The sequence below is a fragment of the Ciconia boyciana genome, chromosome 15 (genome assembly GCF_034638445.1).
Source record: "Ciconia boyciana chromosome 15, ASM3463844v1, whole genome shotgun sequence".
Classification (NCBI taxonomy): Eukaryota; Metazoa; Chordata; class Aves; order Ciconiiformes; family Ciconiidae; genus Ciconia; species Ciconia boyciana.
This window is the reverse complement of record NC_132948.1, coordinates 1,839,228-1,852,708: the sequence shown is the minus strand read 5'-3', so window position 1 is coordinate 1,852,708 and position 13,481 is coordinate 1,839,228. Positions and strand designations below refer to the sequence as shown.

The 13,481-nt window shown below is 60.4% G+C and overlaps 1 protein-coding gene and 1 long non-coding RNA gene across 10 annotated transcripts in view; both read left to right on the top strand.

Annotated features, from left to right (window-relative positions):
* Positions 1-3,905: 3,905 nt before the first annotated feature.
* NF2 (NF2, moesin-ezrin-radixin like (MERLIN) tumor suppressor) overlaps positions 3,906-13,481 on the top strand; it is a 48,947-nt gene continuing 39,371 nt past the window's right edge. For 6 of the 8 annotated variants that reach the window (XM_072879678.1, XM_072879682.1, XM_072879676.1 and 3 more), the window contains exon 1: positions 3,907-4,116. In XM_072879678.1, the coding sequence (XP_072735779.1) occupies positions 4,003-4,116 (114 nt within the window). In that variant the 5' untranslated portion in view covers positions 3,907-4,002. Of the gene's footprint in view, positions 4,117-13,481 lie in introns of all 8 variants that reach the window. The other 2 variants (XM_072879684.1, XM_072879683.1) reach the window with 1 other exon arrangement.
* Positions 9,850-11,210, top strand: LOC140659723 (uncharacterized). 2 transcript variants are annotated; one of them, XR_012045201.1, is made up of 3 exons: positions 9,850-10,221; positions 10,346-10,521; positions 10,630-11,210. It is a non-coding gene; the product is annotated as an uncharacterized lncRNA (long non-coding RNA). The 2 variants fall into 2 exon arrangements; XR_012045200.1 differs by having other exon boundaries at positions 10,346-11,210.

Below are 13,481 nucleotides of genomic sequence, written 5' to 3'. Positions count from 1 at the left end.
CGCTTCCAGAGCCGCAGCCCCGAGCTGTCCTGGGGGAGGGGACGGGGCTGAGCCCCCCAGCCCATCCCCCCGGGACCCCCTCCTGCCCCAGACCCCCAAACCCCGTAACAACCCGCAGCACCCCGCACCGCCCCAGACCCCCAACTCTGATCCCCAAATCCCATAACCCCCCAGCACCCCCGCAGCACCCCAGACCCCCAACCCCCTCCGATTCCCCAAAACCCATAACCCCCCAGGACTCCCCCAACCCAGGCTCCCCAAGCCCCATCACCCCCCAGGTCCCCCAACACCCCAGACCCCCACCTCTTTCTGACCCCCAGAACCCCTCCCACCCCAGACCCCCCAACAAAACCCTACCCCCACCGCCACCCCAGGCTCCCCCACACCCCAGAACCCCCACCCCGGTCCCCCCAACACCCCAGACCCCCAGCCCTTTCTGACCCCCCAGCACCCCCACTCCAGATCCCCCAAACCCCTTACCCCCCACCCCCAGGTCCCCCAAACCCCATCGCCCCCCAGCCCCCCCGGGACTCCGCACCCCGTCACCCCCAGCCCCCCCACCTGCTTGTGCAGCCAGCCCCGCATGGCGGGGGGGGCGCGGGGGTCCCTGCGCAGCGCCTGCCCCCCCTTCCCCAAGGCGTGGGCCCCCGGCACGGACCGGCAGGGCTGGGCAGGGGCTTCACCCGGGGCGGGGGCTCCGAGGGGGGCCCCCTCCCCCCCCCCCGGCCCCCCTGGGCTGCCAGCCCCGGCCGGGGGGCACCCAGGGACCCCGCCAGCCCCCCACCCCCATTCGCCCCGCCATGCCCCCCCAGCTCCCCAGGGCTCCCCTGAGCCCCCATGCCCCCCCGTCCCCGGTGCCCCCCTTGTCCCCTAGAGCTCCCCATGGCCCCCATGACTCCCCAGGGCTCCTTTGCACCCCCCACGTGCCTTTGTCCCCCACGGCCCCCCAAAGCTCCCCATGCCCCCTCCCAGCCCCCTGAGCTCCCTTGGGTCCCCGTGGCCCCCATGCCCCCCATGCCCCCCATAGCTCCCCATGGGCCCCCAGCCCCCTCAGCTCCCTTGGGTGCCCCATACCCCCCTTAGCTCCCCATACCACCCCTGCCCCTATGGCCCTCATACCTCCCCATGCCCCCCCGGGCCCCCTGGTCACCCCTGGGCCCCCCATGCCCCCCCAGCTCCCCCCATGCCCCCCTATACCTCCCCATGCCCCCCAGCCCCCTGGCCACCCCTGGGCCCCCATGCCCCCCAGCTCCCCCATGCCCCCCACCCCCGTGCCCACCTGGGTGCCCGGGCCGCGGGTGCCGGCGGGGGCGGGGGCCCGGCGGGGGGCTCGTCGCCGTCTGCCATGGGGTCCTGCGGGGGCAGCGGGAGGGGGGCCCGTCAATGTCCCCATTGTCCCCGCGGGGACAGAGGCCCCGTTCTTCCCGCCGCGGGGGCGCCCGGGCCGCTGGGGCCGGCGGGGGCGGGGGGGCTGCTCCGGGGGAGGGGCTGCTCCGGAGGGGGGGCTGCCCCCGGGGCGGGGGGGGGTCTCGCCTCCCGCCGGTCTCCTTCCCCCGCCTGCTCCTGCCGGGGTTCAGGTCCGTCCCGTTCCCCCGTGCTGGTCCCGGTTCCCGTCCCAGTAACCCTGAGCTGGTCCCAGTTCCCGTCCCGTTCCCCTGTGCTGGTCCCAGTTCCAGTCCCGTTCTCCCCTGCTGGTCCCAGTTCCCCTCCCGTTCCCCCGTGCTGGTCCCAGTCCCCGTCCCGGTAACCCTGAGCTGGTCCCAGTTCCCGTCCCGTTCCCCCGTGCTGGTCCCAGTTCCCGTCCCAGTAACCCTGAGCTGGTCCCAGTTCCTCTCCCGTTCCCCCGTGCTGGTCCCAGTCCCCGTCCCGGTAACCCTGAGCTGGTCCCAGTTCCCCTCCCGTTCCCCCGTGCTGGTCCCAGTTCCCGTCCCAGTAACCCTGAGCTGGTCCCAGTTCCCGTCCCGTTCTCCCCTGCTGGTCCCAGTTCCCGTCCCAGTAACCCTGAGCTGGTCCCAGTTCCCGTCCCGTTCCCCCGTGCTGGTCCCAGTTCCCGTCCCAGTAACCCTGAGCTGGTCCCAGTTCCCGTCCCGTTCTCCCCTGAGCTGGTCCCAGTTCCCGTCCCGTTCCCCTGTGCTGGTCCCAGTTCCTCTCCCGTTCCCCCGTGCTGGTCCCAGTTCCCGTCCCGTTCTCCCCTGCTGGTCCCAGTTCCCGTCCCGGTAACCCTGAGCTGGTCCCAGTTCCCGTCCCGTTCCCCCGTGCTGGTCCCAGTTCCTCTCCCGTTCCCCCGTGCTGGTCCCAGTTCCCGTCCCGTTCTCCCCTGCTGGTCCCAGTTCCCGTCCCGGTAACCCTGAGCTGGTCCCAGTTCCCCTCCCGTTCCCCCGTGCTGGTCCCAGTCCCGCCCCAGTCCCCGGTGCTGGTCCCAGTCCCATCCTGCTGTCCCCACGCTGCTCTGGGTCCCAGTCCCGCCCCCGTCCCCGGTGCTGGTCCCAGTCTCCACCCCACCACCCCAGCACCCGTTCCCCGGTCCCAGTTCCGTCACCGCAGCGCGGGTTCTGCTCCCAGTCCGTCCCGTTGCCCCGCCCCAGTTCCAGCCCCAGTCCCGCACCGCTGTCCTGGCCCCCGGTCCCAGTCCCGTTATCCCGGCGCTGGTCCCCGTCCCGTCCGGTTTCCCCGGTGCTGGCCCCGGTCCCCGTGTCCCGGCGCCGGCCCCGCTCTCCCCGGGCCGGCCCCGCCCCGGGCGCCGGTCCCGGCCCCTGCCCCCGCCCGCCCCGGGGCCGAGCTGGGCAGCGCCCGCCCGGGGCGGGACGAGCCCGGGGGCGGCCGGGTCCCCCCGCACCGGCACCCCCCGCCCGCCGGGAGCAGAGGGGCCCCGCGGGACCCCGGGAGTGGATCTGGCGCGGGGGGGGGGGGGGGGGGGCAGCACCCCCTGTCCCCGCGTGACCCAGGGACAGCCCGTCCTGCGGGGTGGCCCACGGCAGGGGGGACACCCACGGGAAGGGGGACACCCACGGATCCCGGACACCCACGGCACCGGGGACACCCACAGCAGGGGGGACACCCACGGCAGGGGACGCACACACGGGAACGAGGACACCCACGGCAGGGTGGCACCCATGGCAAAGGGGACACCCACGGGAATGGAGACACCCCACAGGAACGGGGACACCCACGGCAGGGGGGATACCCATGGCAAGGGGGACACCCACGCATCGCGGACACCCATGGCAGCAGGGACACCCCACAGGAACGAGGACACCCCATGGCATCGGGGACACCCACGGCAGGGAGGTCACCCACGGATCACGGACACCCACGGCAGGAGGGACACCCACAGGAATGGGGACGCCCCACAGCACCGGGGACACCCACGGCAGGGCGGACACCCACGGCAGCGGGAACACCCACGGCAGCGGGAACCCCCACGGCAGGGGACACACACAGAGGAACGGGGATACCCCACGGCAGCGGGAACACCCGCGGCAGGGGACACACACAGCAACGGGGACACCCACGGATCACGGACACCCCGTGGCACCGTGGGGCAGCCCAGCCCCGGCAGCGTGGGGGGTGCCGGGGCGTTCGGCCGCTGCCGGGTCCTAGTGCCCGCCCCGCCCGCCCCCTCCCACGCATGCGCCTGGCGCCCCCGAGCACCTCACGGCGCAGGGTGCCGTCCGCTCCGCCCGCCGCCAGGGGGCGCCACCTCCACGCCCCACGCCCGCTTCCCACCGCGCTGGGAGGTGGCCCCGCCTCGCCCCGCCCCCTTCCCCTGAGCGGCGTCCGCTTTTCCCAGTCACGAACGCTCCCGCTCCCTCTCCTCCACCACAGGCCTCGCCGTTGGCTGCGGCACGGCGCGACCCGCCTGGCGGGGGCGGGACCAGGCCGGCGCGGGACCAATGGTGGGGCGGCGGGGGCGGGCGCAGCTCGGCGCGGCCCGGAGCGGCGGGGGCCCGGGCCCTCCCCGCCGCCATGGCGCTGCCGCCGCGCTGAGCCGCCTCCCCCGCCATGGCCGGGGCCATCGCGTCCCGCATGAGCTTCAGCTCGCTGAAGAGGAAGCAGCCCAAGACCTTCACGGTGCGCATCGCCACCATGGACGCCGAGATGGAGTTCAGCTGCGAGGTGACGGCCGGGGCGGCGGCGGCGGCGGGCGGGGCCGGGGGTCCCCGAGGCGGCCCGGCGGAGGTGGGCCGCACCCCCGTCGGCCTCCGCGGCCTCTCCCGCCCGCCCGGGGCTTCCCCTGGGCCGGCAGCGGGCCGAAGCCCGGCTGTGGGGCCGGGCCGCCGGCGGGAGCGGGGTTCGCGGCCCGGTGCCCCGCGGAGGGCGGCGGCGAAGCGGGAGCGGGCGCTGGGGGGGTCGGGCCGGCGCTGGGCGGGCTCCCCGGCCGCCCGTGGGAGCTACGGGGTCACGGAGCAGCCCCTCGGGGGGCTGCCCGGGTGGGACAGCGGGGCCGTGCGATTCAGCTCTATCCTGGCCGTAATTCAGCTTCACCGTGGTTATAATGCAGGTTTACGCGGGCTGTAATTCAGGTTTATTTTCTTTATAATTCAGCTTTGTGTGGCCGTCACAGCTGGAGCTGCACAGCGGCCGTCCTGAGGAGGCCGGGGCTGGAGCTGTCCCGGGCGGCGAGGCTCGAATCCACGCGGGTCCAACTCAAAGCGCTCAACAAACGCACGTGAACAAAGTTTTCACGTTTTCACGAGTTCCGAGCTCGCTCCCGAGGACCAGGGCTGTTCCTGGGGGCTGCGTCCTGGTGCCCGCTCCCGGTGTGTCCGGTTTTTCTCTGACGCTTTCCTTTTTTGGGCCCTTGGTGGCTCTGAAGGGTTCTGCCCTGGGCGGTTGCTGTCAGCCCCAGGGCTCTGGTTTGTTGTTGCCGCGTTTTCAGCCGATCTAGAGGGCCTGGACACGCAAACATTGAAAGCCATCTCTACCCCGTTTAACTTCTTTATTTAATAGTTTATATTTCGTTAATCTGGGCCAAATCTTGATGGAATTTCATTGCCCATAAGCCGAGGGGTGTTTGTCGTCGTAAATTTTCTTGCTCTTGAGATCTGTTGTCAGCTCTGAAGAATTTTCTGCCTTTCCCAGGGATTAAGGATTTATTGTAGACAGTAGTCGTGTGAGCTTCCCACCGTTACGCTGCCAGGAGAGTTTAAGAGTCCTGGCTCCGTTCTTGCGTGTTTTTCCGAGGCTGCCAGTAATAATGTATGATGAAAAGTAAATAATTCTTTTTTTTAATGGCGCGGCCGCTTGTTGTTTCATGCTGGGATTAGGGGATTTGTGCAGCAGTAAAGCAACGCTGTCGGGTGGGATTTGAACATGCAACTTGCGCATCTTCAGATGACTTTTCGGGGAGGTTCCTGCCAAAAAAGCTTGTTGCTGCAGATAGACTTCTCCAGCCCTCCTGGAAGCGCAGGAAGGAGCTCACGAGCTGCGTGTATGGTCCTGCTCGGGTCTCCTGTGTCTTGTCAGAGCTGGTGCACAAGGGATGCACGGGGGAATTCAGGCGTCGTCCTGCAGCGCAGAGCGCTCAAGCGGAGGGAAGGGAAATAGCTGGGTGCAGGTGGGTGGTGGGGCATTCCACACCGTGCTTAGTGCAGGCGCAGTGTGTTTTATTCGAGCACAGGGTAGCCCAGCTTGAGGTGTGAGTTTGATTCAAGCTTCATTCAAGCAGTCCAGCTCCCTGGCCGGGTGTCTGCCCCCGTCTTTGTCTCGTAGTTGTGCGGCTCTGGGGAAAGCTCCTTGGTTTGCTGACTCTGCAGAAATGCACCTCAGCCAACGCCTGACGGTGCGGAGGGATCAGACACACGCTGCGGAGGGATCAGACACACGCTGCGGCCTTGAGTCGCTGGGGCCGATGTGAGGGAGGGGAGGGGAGGAGAAGGTGGCCCAGGGAAGGGCTTGGCTTGGTCCTCGCCGCGGCAGCACACGGTGAGAGCTGGAGCCGGGAGCAGAGCTTGTGCCCGCGGTGGTCTCGGCTGCCCCGCCTGAAGGGCAGAGGGGTGGGAGAGTCGATGATCGGAGGAGGACCCTGCTCCTCCCTGAAGGGGTCCGGCCCCTGTCCGAAGGTTTGCCGGGCTGAGGCCCTGGAGGGGCAGGATGGGAGAGGAGCAAGCAGCACCGTGTTTGCCCGAGTATCTGCGCGTGCATCGATGCGGTGGGCTTCGTCGGGCGGGAAGGAGGACTGCTGACCTGAGCAGGAGGCTGCGGAGGGTGAGACCTTTGCTGCGCAAACACTCGTTAGAGGATTAGTGGAAGGAGGTGCAGCGGGAGGCTTGCTGTCATGCTGCTTGGAGGGCTCTTGAGATGCGTTTTTGTGGCCCATGAATGCTACCTCGTGCTGACAGGGACGGAGAGCTGATGGCTTGTTGGGAGGTCTCGTCGGTAGCCTGCTCCTGGGGGCACTCCTCCTTGCCGAGCCGGGCCGGGGGAACCGCCGCTGCCTCTCGGCTTCTCCTGCCTGTGCTCATCCCCTCCCTTTCTGCTGCCGCTGCTCTCCGGCCACAGGCACCTCCTGGGCCCATGCAGGGAGTGAGCTGGGGCTTCAGCGATTCCTCTGCGAGGCCAGCAGACCCAGGGTTGTGCCTCTGGTTGGGTTTTGTTGCGTACGTGGAGTGCTGGAGCCTGCTCCCTGCCTCAGGCTTCAAACTGCTCGATAAATAGCAGCTGAGCAGGCGGAGGAAGGAGTGCAGCAATGTTTTGCTGCCTAATCCATGCTGACACCTCAGCTTCACCCCAGGTTGCCTGTCCAAGTGGCCTTGCCAGGGAGCCCTGCCTGCTCAGCAGCCATCCCGGGGAGCACGGTTTGCTTGAGCCTCGGGAGCTGTGAGGTGGGTGTTCGGAGCAGGATGGGGCAGCGGGAAATTCCTCCTCCCTCCTGCGTTCTCTGCGTGTCAGGGCTGCAGGTCCCCGGGGAGGAGAGGCTGCGGTCCGGGCAGAGCGGGCTGACTTCTGTCACCCTGCCGTGCCATCTTCTCATGCCCTCAGTCCCATCCACTTCCAGAATCCCCCGTCCTCCCGCCACCCCACTGCAGATCACCACCGCTCCTCTCCGTGCCCTACCTCTGCGCTCTCAGCCTTGCTCCGAGCATTGCCGTGTTGCTTTCTCCCCGCTTTTCCTTCTCCAGAAGCTGGATGCCCGGCCGGTGAGTGGTCCAGGGTGTGTGTGGCCGTTCTGGGGAGGCTGACACTACGCGTGCTGGTCTGTAGCATAGCTTAACCGGTGGCTTCCTGGACGGGTATTGATCGCGTTGCTGGTAAACACATCTGAGCGATCAGCGCTTTGCTGTAGTGGCTTTTCTGTGTAAGATCAATATAACTGATGCTTGTTCTTTAAACTTTATTCCAGAGCTCTCGAGGTGTGCTCTGTGTCATCACAAGGTAGACTTCCCAGCCCTGCCGTGCAGGACAGAGGTGACGTCCTCACCTCGAGGCAGTGACAGCAGAGGCCCGAGACCTCGAGGGTGGCCAGGCGGCTGGAAATGGCGGAGGCCGTGGGGTGTAAGGCCCGGCAGTGACCGGCCGGGCAGTGCGGCGGGCGGCTGGGGCTAGCGAGGTCTGCCCCGGCCCTCGAGGAGAGTGTGAGGAGCGGCTGAGAGATCTGAATCCGTCACTGCTCTGGTTTGATGGCTGGCTCTCGGGGCTGGACTGAAGGTCGCTCAGAGCAAACTGTAGAGCCCCGGCTCCTGTCCCAGCAGTCCCGCTTCTTCTGACCCCACCAACACCGCCATAGCTGGAGGGGACCTTGGTTTTCTGTGTTCATTTTTCAATCTGCCCCGTAGAAATTCCCAGCTGTGTATTTTAAGAGATTAAACCTGCTTTGCATCTGTTTACTTTGCAAATGATGTCTCTAAATTGAGCCTAAATCTAAAATAATTCATAGAAATGAAATCTTAATCTTTCTAACACGGTGATGAACCTTAATAATCACAGTTGGGGTTTCACTTTAAAGACTTATAATTTGTTTGGGGAAATCTTGAAGGCACAAAGTGAGTGTCTTCCTTTTTGTTACTTCCATGGCGGCTGTTTGAGCCTGTACCTAATTAATTGATAGCATCTTGAGGAAGGATAGACATCTGCGTAGCTCTTCAAATCCTCATATTAAACCGATCCCTACCTCTGCCCCACCTTCCTGAGAACACCCTCAAATAGCCCACGTGGTCCCTTCAGCTTTCTGTGCTTGGAGAGCAGCGCAGGAGAAACCTTGTTGAAGGACATTTAATGTTGATGTTCTCTGGCGATTAGCACTGTGCTAGGCAGTATGCTGCTTGAGTACCGATTCGGGAAGCTGTTTTAAGCGGCGGTAGTGTAAAGCAGAGCTGGCCGGGGTGTGGTGCTTGCACTGATGGCCTGATGTCAGTTCAGAGCGCGGTGCCAGGAGCCTGCCGCGGCCCATGGTTTCCTCTGTCGTTGCTACCCCGATGGCGCAACTTGCTGCTGTTGCTGATGGTGGCCACGACCCAAATTAAAGTAGTCAACGAGGCAAAAGTGATGTGATTTTGGTGGTGTCTCTCTAGTTGAGGTAGTTGGTTATCCGTTATCTCTGGCATAACATCTTAAAACCCCACGGTGTTTTTGAGTCCATGTCTTCCGAGGCATCGTTCATCCTGTCCCTCCGGCGGGATGGCGGTGGTGGAGCACGGCTGCTGTCACGTTGGTCTCGCGCACTCCGATGTGCGTTTTTTTTCCTCCAAGAACCAAGTTCCTGGTTGATGGGAGAACCTATCAGTCTTTCTTTTGGTCTTGTGCACATCTTTGCCTGTTTCTTCCCCGTGCAGGGGTCAGTCGGGTTAGTGGCTCTCCGCCTCGGGAGCCACAGCCCCTTTTCTGACGGGTGTGTTTTATCTTTAGCCCTTTCTGTCGTGCCTGTGATCTTGGGCCTGAAACGCCTGCAGGGGTGGTTACTCTGCCAAGGTGCAGCTAGCCGCCCAGCTGCTTCCCAACCTTAATCCTTCGACCGCAGCAGCTTCTGCGGGTCTTAAGTTAAAAATGAATGGAAAAGCTTTGCAGCCAACCTAGAGAAACAGCTTAAGTGTTCAAGCAGGAAGAAGAGGCAAGTTTGGTCTGATGTATTTGCTGGTCTAAATGTGCATCCTGTTACTGCTTCAATGCTTAAGCTGTTCCTCTCTCTCCAGAGAATAATCTTGGTTGGAAGGGATCTTTCTAGCCCAGTGCCCCACTTGGTGCAGGGCCTGTTGGATGAGGTTGGTTGTAAAGCTTTTCTGTTCGCATGTAAGTAGACAAGACCCAGTTTCAGCAGCGTGCGGCCAAGCGTTAGTCTCTTTGTTAACAGAGGTAGGGAGTTATGTAGCCGAGCTGCAAAAGCTCATCCCCTGAAACAGGAGCAAGCGAAGATTTGGCAGTGAAAATCTGGGGCCAAATAAGTTTTTGAGCAAGAGCTGGCGCACTAAACCGGGGTTGAGTTTTGAGCTTTGTCCAGTCACTGCACCAAAATAAAAAGGCAAGAGAAGGAGCCCAGGCGGCAGAGTGCCCCCAGCTTCCTCCTGTTTTGCCGAATGCTTGGAAGGGGTTTATAAAGATTCCTCCATCCACAGTTAAATGTTTAGCAGCAGCTTGGTGATGCTAGTAGGGGTAGCGACCTCTCTCGATGCTGCTAAGCTTCTGCAAGCAGGCAGAAAGTTAACTGGAAAAGACGAATCTGTGGGCAGTAACAGCTATTTTAAAAAGCTGCGAGAAATAATCCCCCTCAGCTACGAAATGATCTTCAGTAAATCGTCGGGATACCAGCTGTCAAGTCAGTGTTCTGGTTCCTCAGCGTGCCCGTCTGCCCCCATCCCGCGCCGGCTCTCTGCGAGCGCTCAGGGGCTGGTGCTGTTTGGTTGCTGCCGATCTCTTTAAACAGGAGGTGCGGCAGGTGAGGGCTGTTTTCTCACTTCATGTCTTGGAGGGGTTTATGCCAAAAAAAAGTCAGAAATTCTGCTGATTCACAACAGTGTCATTTGGGAATTAATTTTTCAGAGATGTCTTGCTTGGTGCGGTTCAGTTCTGCATTCCCTTAAGCTGTGCGCAAGTCACATGAGACTTATTACGAGCACAGATCCTCTTTGGCTTCTCTGCCGGCACCCTGCATTGAAACGCTCTCTGGATCCCCTGTGTCCCACTGCAGCCTCTTGGAAGCCGGTTATGAAACTCCGTGTTATCCAGCTCCCTTCAAAGACGGTTCAAACCCGCTGTCAGTCCTCAGTCGCTGTGGTTAGTCCAGAGGAGGTGTGTTGATGCAAAGGGGAAGGAGGGAAGGCGTTTGGGACAGAAAATCTTTCTCTCTAGGTGTACGTACTCCAGGTTTGATGCTATCTAAGACCTCTTTTTTTTTTTCTTCTTCTTTGTACAGGCAGTGGCTTTGAAGTAGGTGGTTTTTGAAATCAAAAGTACTTGAACAGGGAAGCAGCCCTAGAAACAATCTACTTGAAGCTGGGAGGCAGCACTTTGTTAGGAAATCAAACAGCCCTTCAGACTGGAAGAGAGGCATTTGACAGCGTATGTGGTTTAGCCTGGCTTCATTCAGAGGTAAACTGGCCATTGCCAGGGCAAGGCTAACCCTCTCTCCTAAGGCTGACAACGCTGGCTTCTTAAAGCCTAGCTTGGCTTTCCCTGGGGTAAGCTGTTTGTTTTCAGAGCGCATCAGTGTGCAAAAGCTCATCAGAGCAGGTCAGGCTTGTGCTGAAATACCCCGTGTCCGTCGGCAGTTGGCTCCCGCACAGAGGTGAGGTGAGGCTCCGGGATCGGTACCCTGCGCAGCCCTTGCCGGGGCAGGGACGAGTGAGCTGTACCGCAGATCGTGCGACAGCAGCACGGAGACGGCTCCGTCTAACGTTATATCTCTCTGCATCCTCGGCACGGGAAGGCCGGAGGTCCCTGCAGGAACAAGATCCTTCTCTCGGCCTCTTGGAGCTTCTTCCCCTGCATCGAGCTGCTGCTTGACCCTTTAACTCTTAAATTGTGCAACCCCAGCTTATGGGTGAGGTGAGGCTTTGGGACGTCATCGGTTGTTGTCCCCTCCGTCTCTCCCATGCGCTTGGGTACCGGCCGGCCAGAGCCGCAGCAGCTTGTTCTCCCGTGTACCCTGCTCTGTCTCTGTCTTGGGCAGACACCACGAAATGTGCTTGGCTGCACCATCTGCGTTGTTACGCCTGGGCGAGTTTTTGGCCTCCTCGGTGGTTAACAGAAATAGATTTTAATTAAAAGCTCATTATCGAGTTGTCGTGTAGCATTAGTAAATAAAAATAACTTTTACAGCCCTGTCTTGTGGCTCAGTAAGTGGCAACTGAAAGTATTTGACATCACTTTATTTTTAGAAAAATGGAAGAATATTGCATATTTGATTCCCCATTGGTTCCAAATGGGCTTTAAATCCAAATAAATGGTTGTCTGTGGCACTCCGGTTATCATTTAAGTCCAGAAGGAGAAATAAACGTGGTCTGCAGTCTCAAAGTTATCTCCGTTTCAGTTGTACGCTGTTGTGGGTGGTTTGTTTGGGCCTCCGGTGGGATGAGGAACAGACACAGCCTACCCGTTTATTGTTTCCCAGGTGCTTAGCGGAGGGATGCTCTGCTCAGCCCTTGCCCTCTCCTTTCTGCCACCTCCCTCCCTGTTTCAGTGCAGAGGTGCCACATCCTCTTATTAAAGCTTGCTTCTAGATGGAAATAACATCACACGGTGGAAGCCGAGCATTGCTTCTGGAGCTCGATCCCCTTTTCTGCCTGGTCCTTTAGACTGTCGTGTCATCACAACAGGGGCTCCGCGCTGTCTTCTCACCTCAGGCACAGGACTAACAGTTAATAAAATGATCTGCTAAGGTGAAAAGCCATTTTCTGCATTATTTAAGGATGAACTGGGGCAGTAAAATGTTTTATAGAAGTTAGTAGTTTCTTCAAGGTCATGCTTTAACCAATACCGTGCCTCCCGTGAAGCGGTTGCGTTGTGTGGGCTGTGGAGGGACCGTTGCGGTGGGCTCGCTCTGGGGGGCAGCGTGCCCGGGCTGAGCTGGGGAGCGCTGCCTTCGTGTCCTCCAGTCACTCGTTTGTGCCCTTATTCCCCAGCCTGACCCCAGGGACGGCTGAAGCTCCGGGGGTTTGTGTTTGTGACGACAAGGAGGCGAGATCTCCGTCCACCACCCTGGGCAGAGCTGGGTTCTGTCCCCTGGAGTTTGGGCACCTTCCTGGTGTCCGAGGAGAGCTTCTCGCGTGAGGAACCTTAATCTTAAATGGTTAAAAAAGTCCTTTCCACATAGCTGTTGTAAATGCAATTTGACATCGTTGGAAGAATAGCATCAGCCTATGCCAGCGGGTTTTGGGAATCGCTCTTCTCTGTAGACCCCCTGCGCAACCCTCTCCGCGCAGGATGGTTGCACCCTCTTGTGCCCATTTTCTGTAGCGCTTGGCCTCCCTCCTTGTCACCCCGTAACGAGGGGATCTCATAACCCTTCTGCTCGGTTTTGCGGCTGGTTTATCGACTCGTTAGCTGAGGAGCGGTTGTGAAACTTGACAGAAAGGTTGTGCGTGAAAATAAATTGTCCAGTTGCCTGTTAGTTTGAAATGACTCTTGGTGCAGGTTAATAAATAATGCAAACCCTGTTAATAGATGCCAAATGCGATGTCTCCGCTGGAGAAAAAGATGATGCCAATAACCCGTAGTGGAAGTACTCTATTCTAGCCACTGGCTGCTGAGTTTTAAGTGTTTAGTGCTGTTTACTTAAAACGCTCTGCTGATAAATTGTAAGCACTCTGTACTTAGTAAAGAACATAAATTCCAGCTCCGCAGAATAACAGCCTTGCAGCGCTTACCCTGAGTATAAAGCAGTTTGTCCACGTATTCCTTCAACGACTCGCCGAATATATCTAACAACCCGTGTTGCCATCATGCTAATGGGAGAAAGCAAAGCTGCAAATGCGAGAGGTGACGCCTGCAGCTCATCGAGGATGCTGAAGCGACGCGGTCGCATCCGGCTCCGTTCTGCGGGTCGGGTTAAGGTTATCGTGATGTAGCTTTTTATTGGGAGATTGAGCTTTATTATAGCATCGTGCCAGCCGCTCTGGCATGTGGCTGAGGGGATTTTTCTCCTCTAAGCCTTTTTGTTTTGCTTTCAGGAGCTTGTAATGGCTTGCAAAATCGACTTGGTGCTTCAGGTGTCACTTTAGTGCAGAGCAGGGGACTGGCGTTACGGGCAGAAGGACGGGATGGGGAACTGCCAGCCCCCAGGCTCTCTGCCCAGCCTTGGAGAGCAGCTCTCTCCATCTCCCCCTGCCTGGGGGGGTCTTTTTTTGTGTTTTATGGCCAGGAAATGTGGCAGTTAATGATACAAGGCCTATCAGCTAAGGGTAAGGAGGGCTGAGGTCCTGAACGTCTGTAAACCAGTTGGAGTTCAGCTGTCAAAAGCTGCCACTTGAATACAGATCGTTATTTTAAGTACCGAGGTGTGGAATGAAATCATGTATGTTGAAATAAACGTGGCTGCTGTTCCATTTATA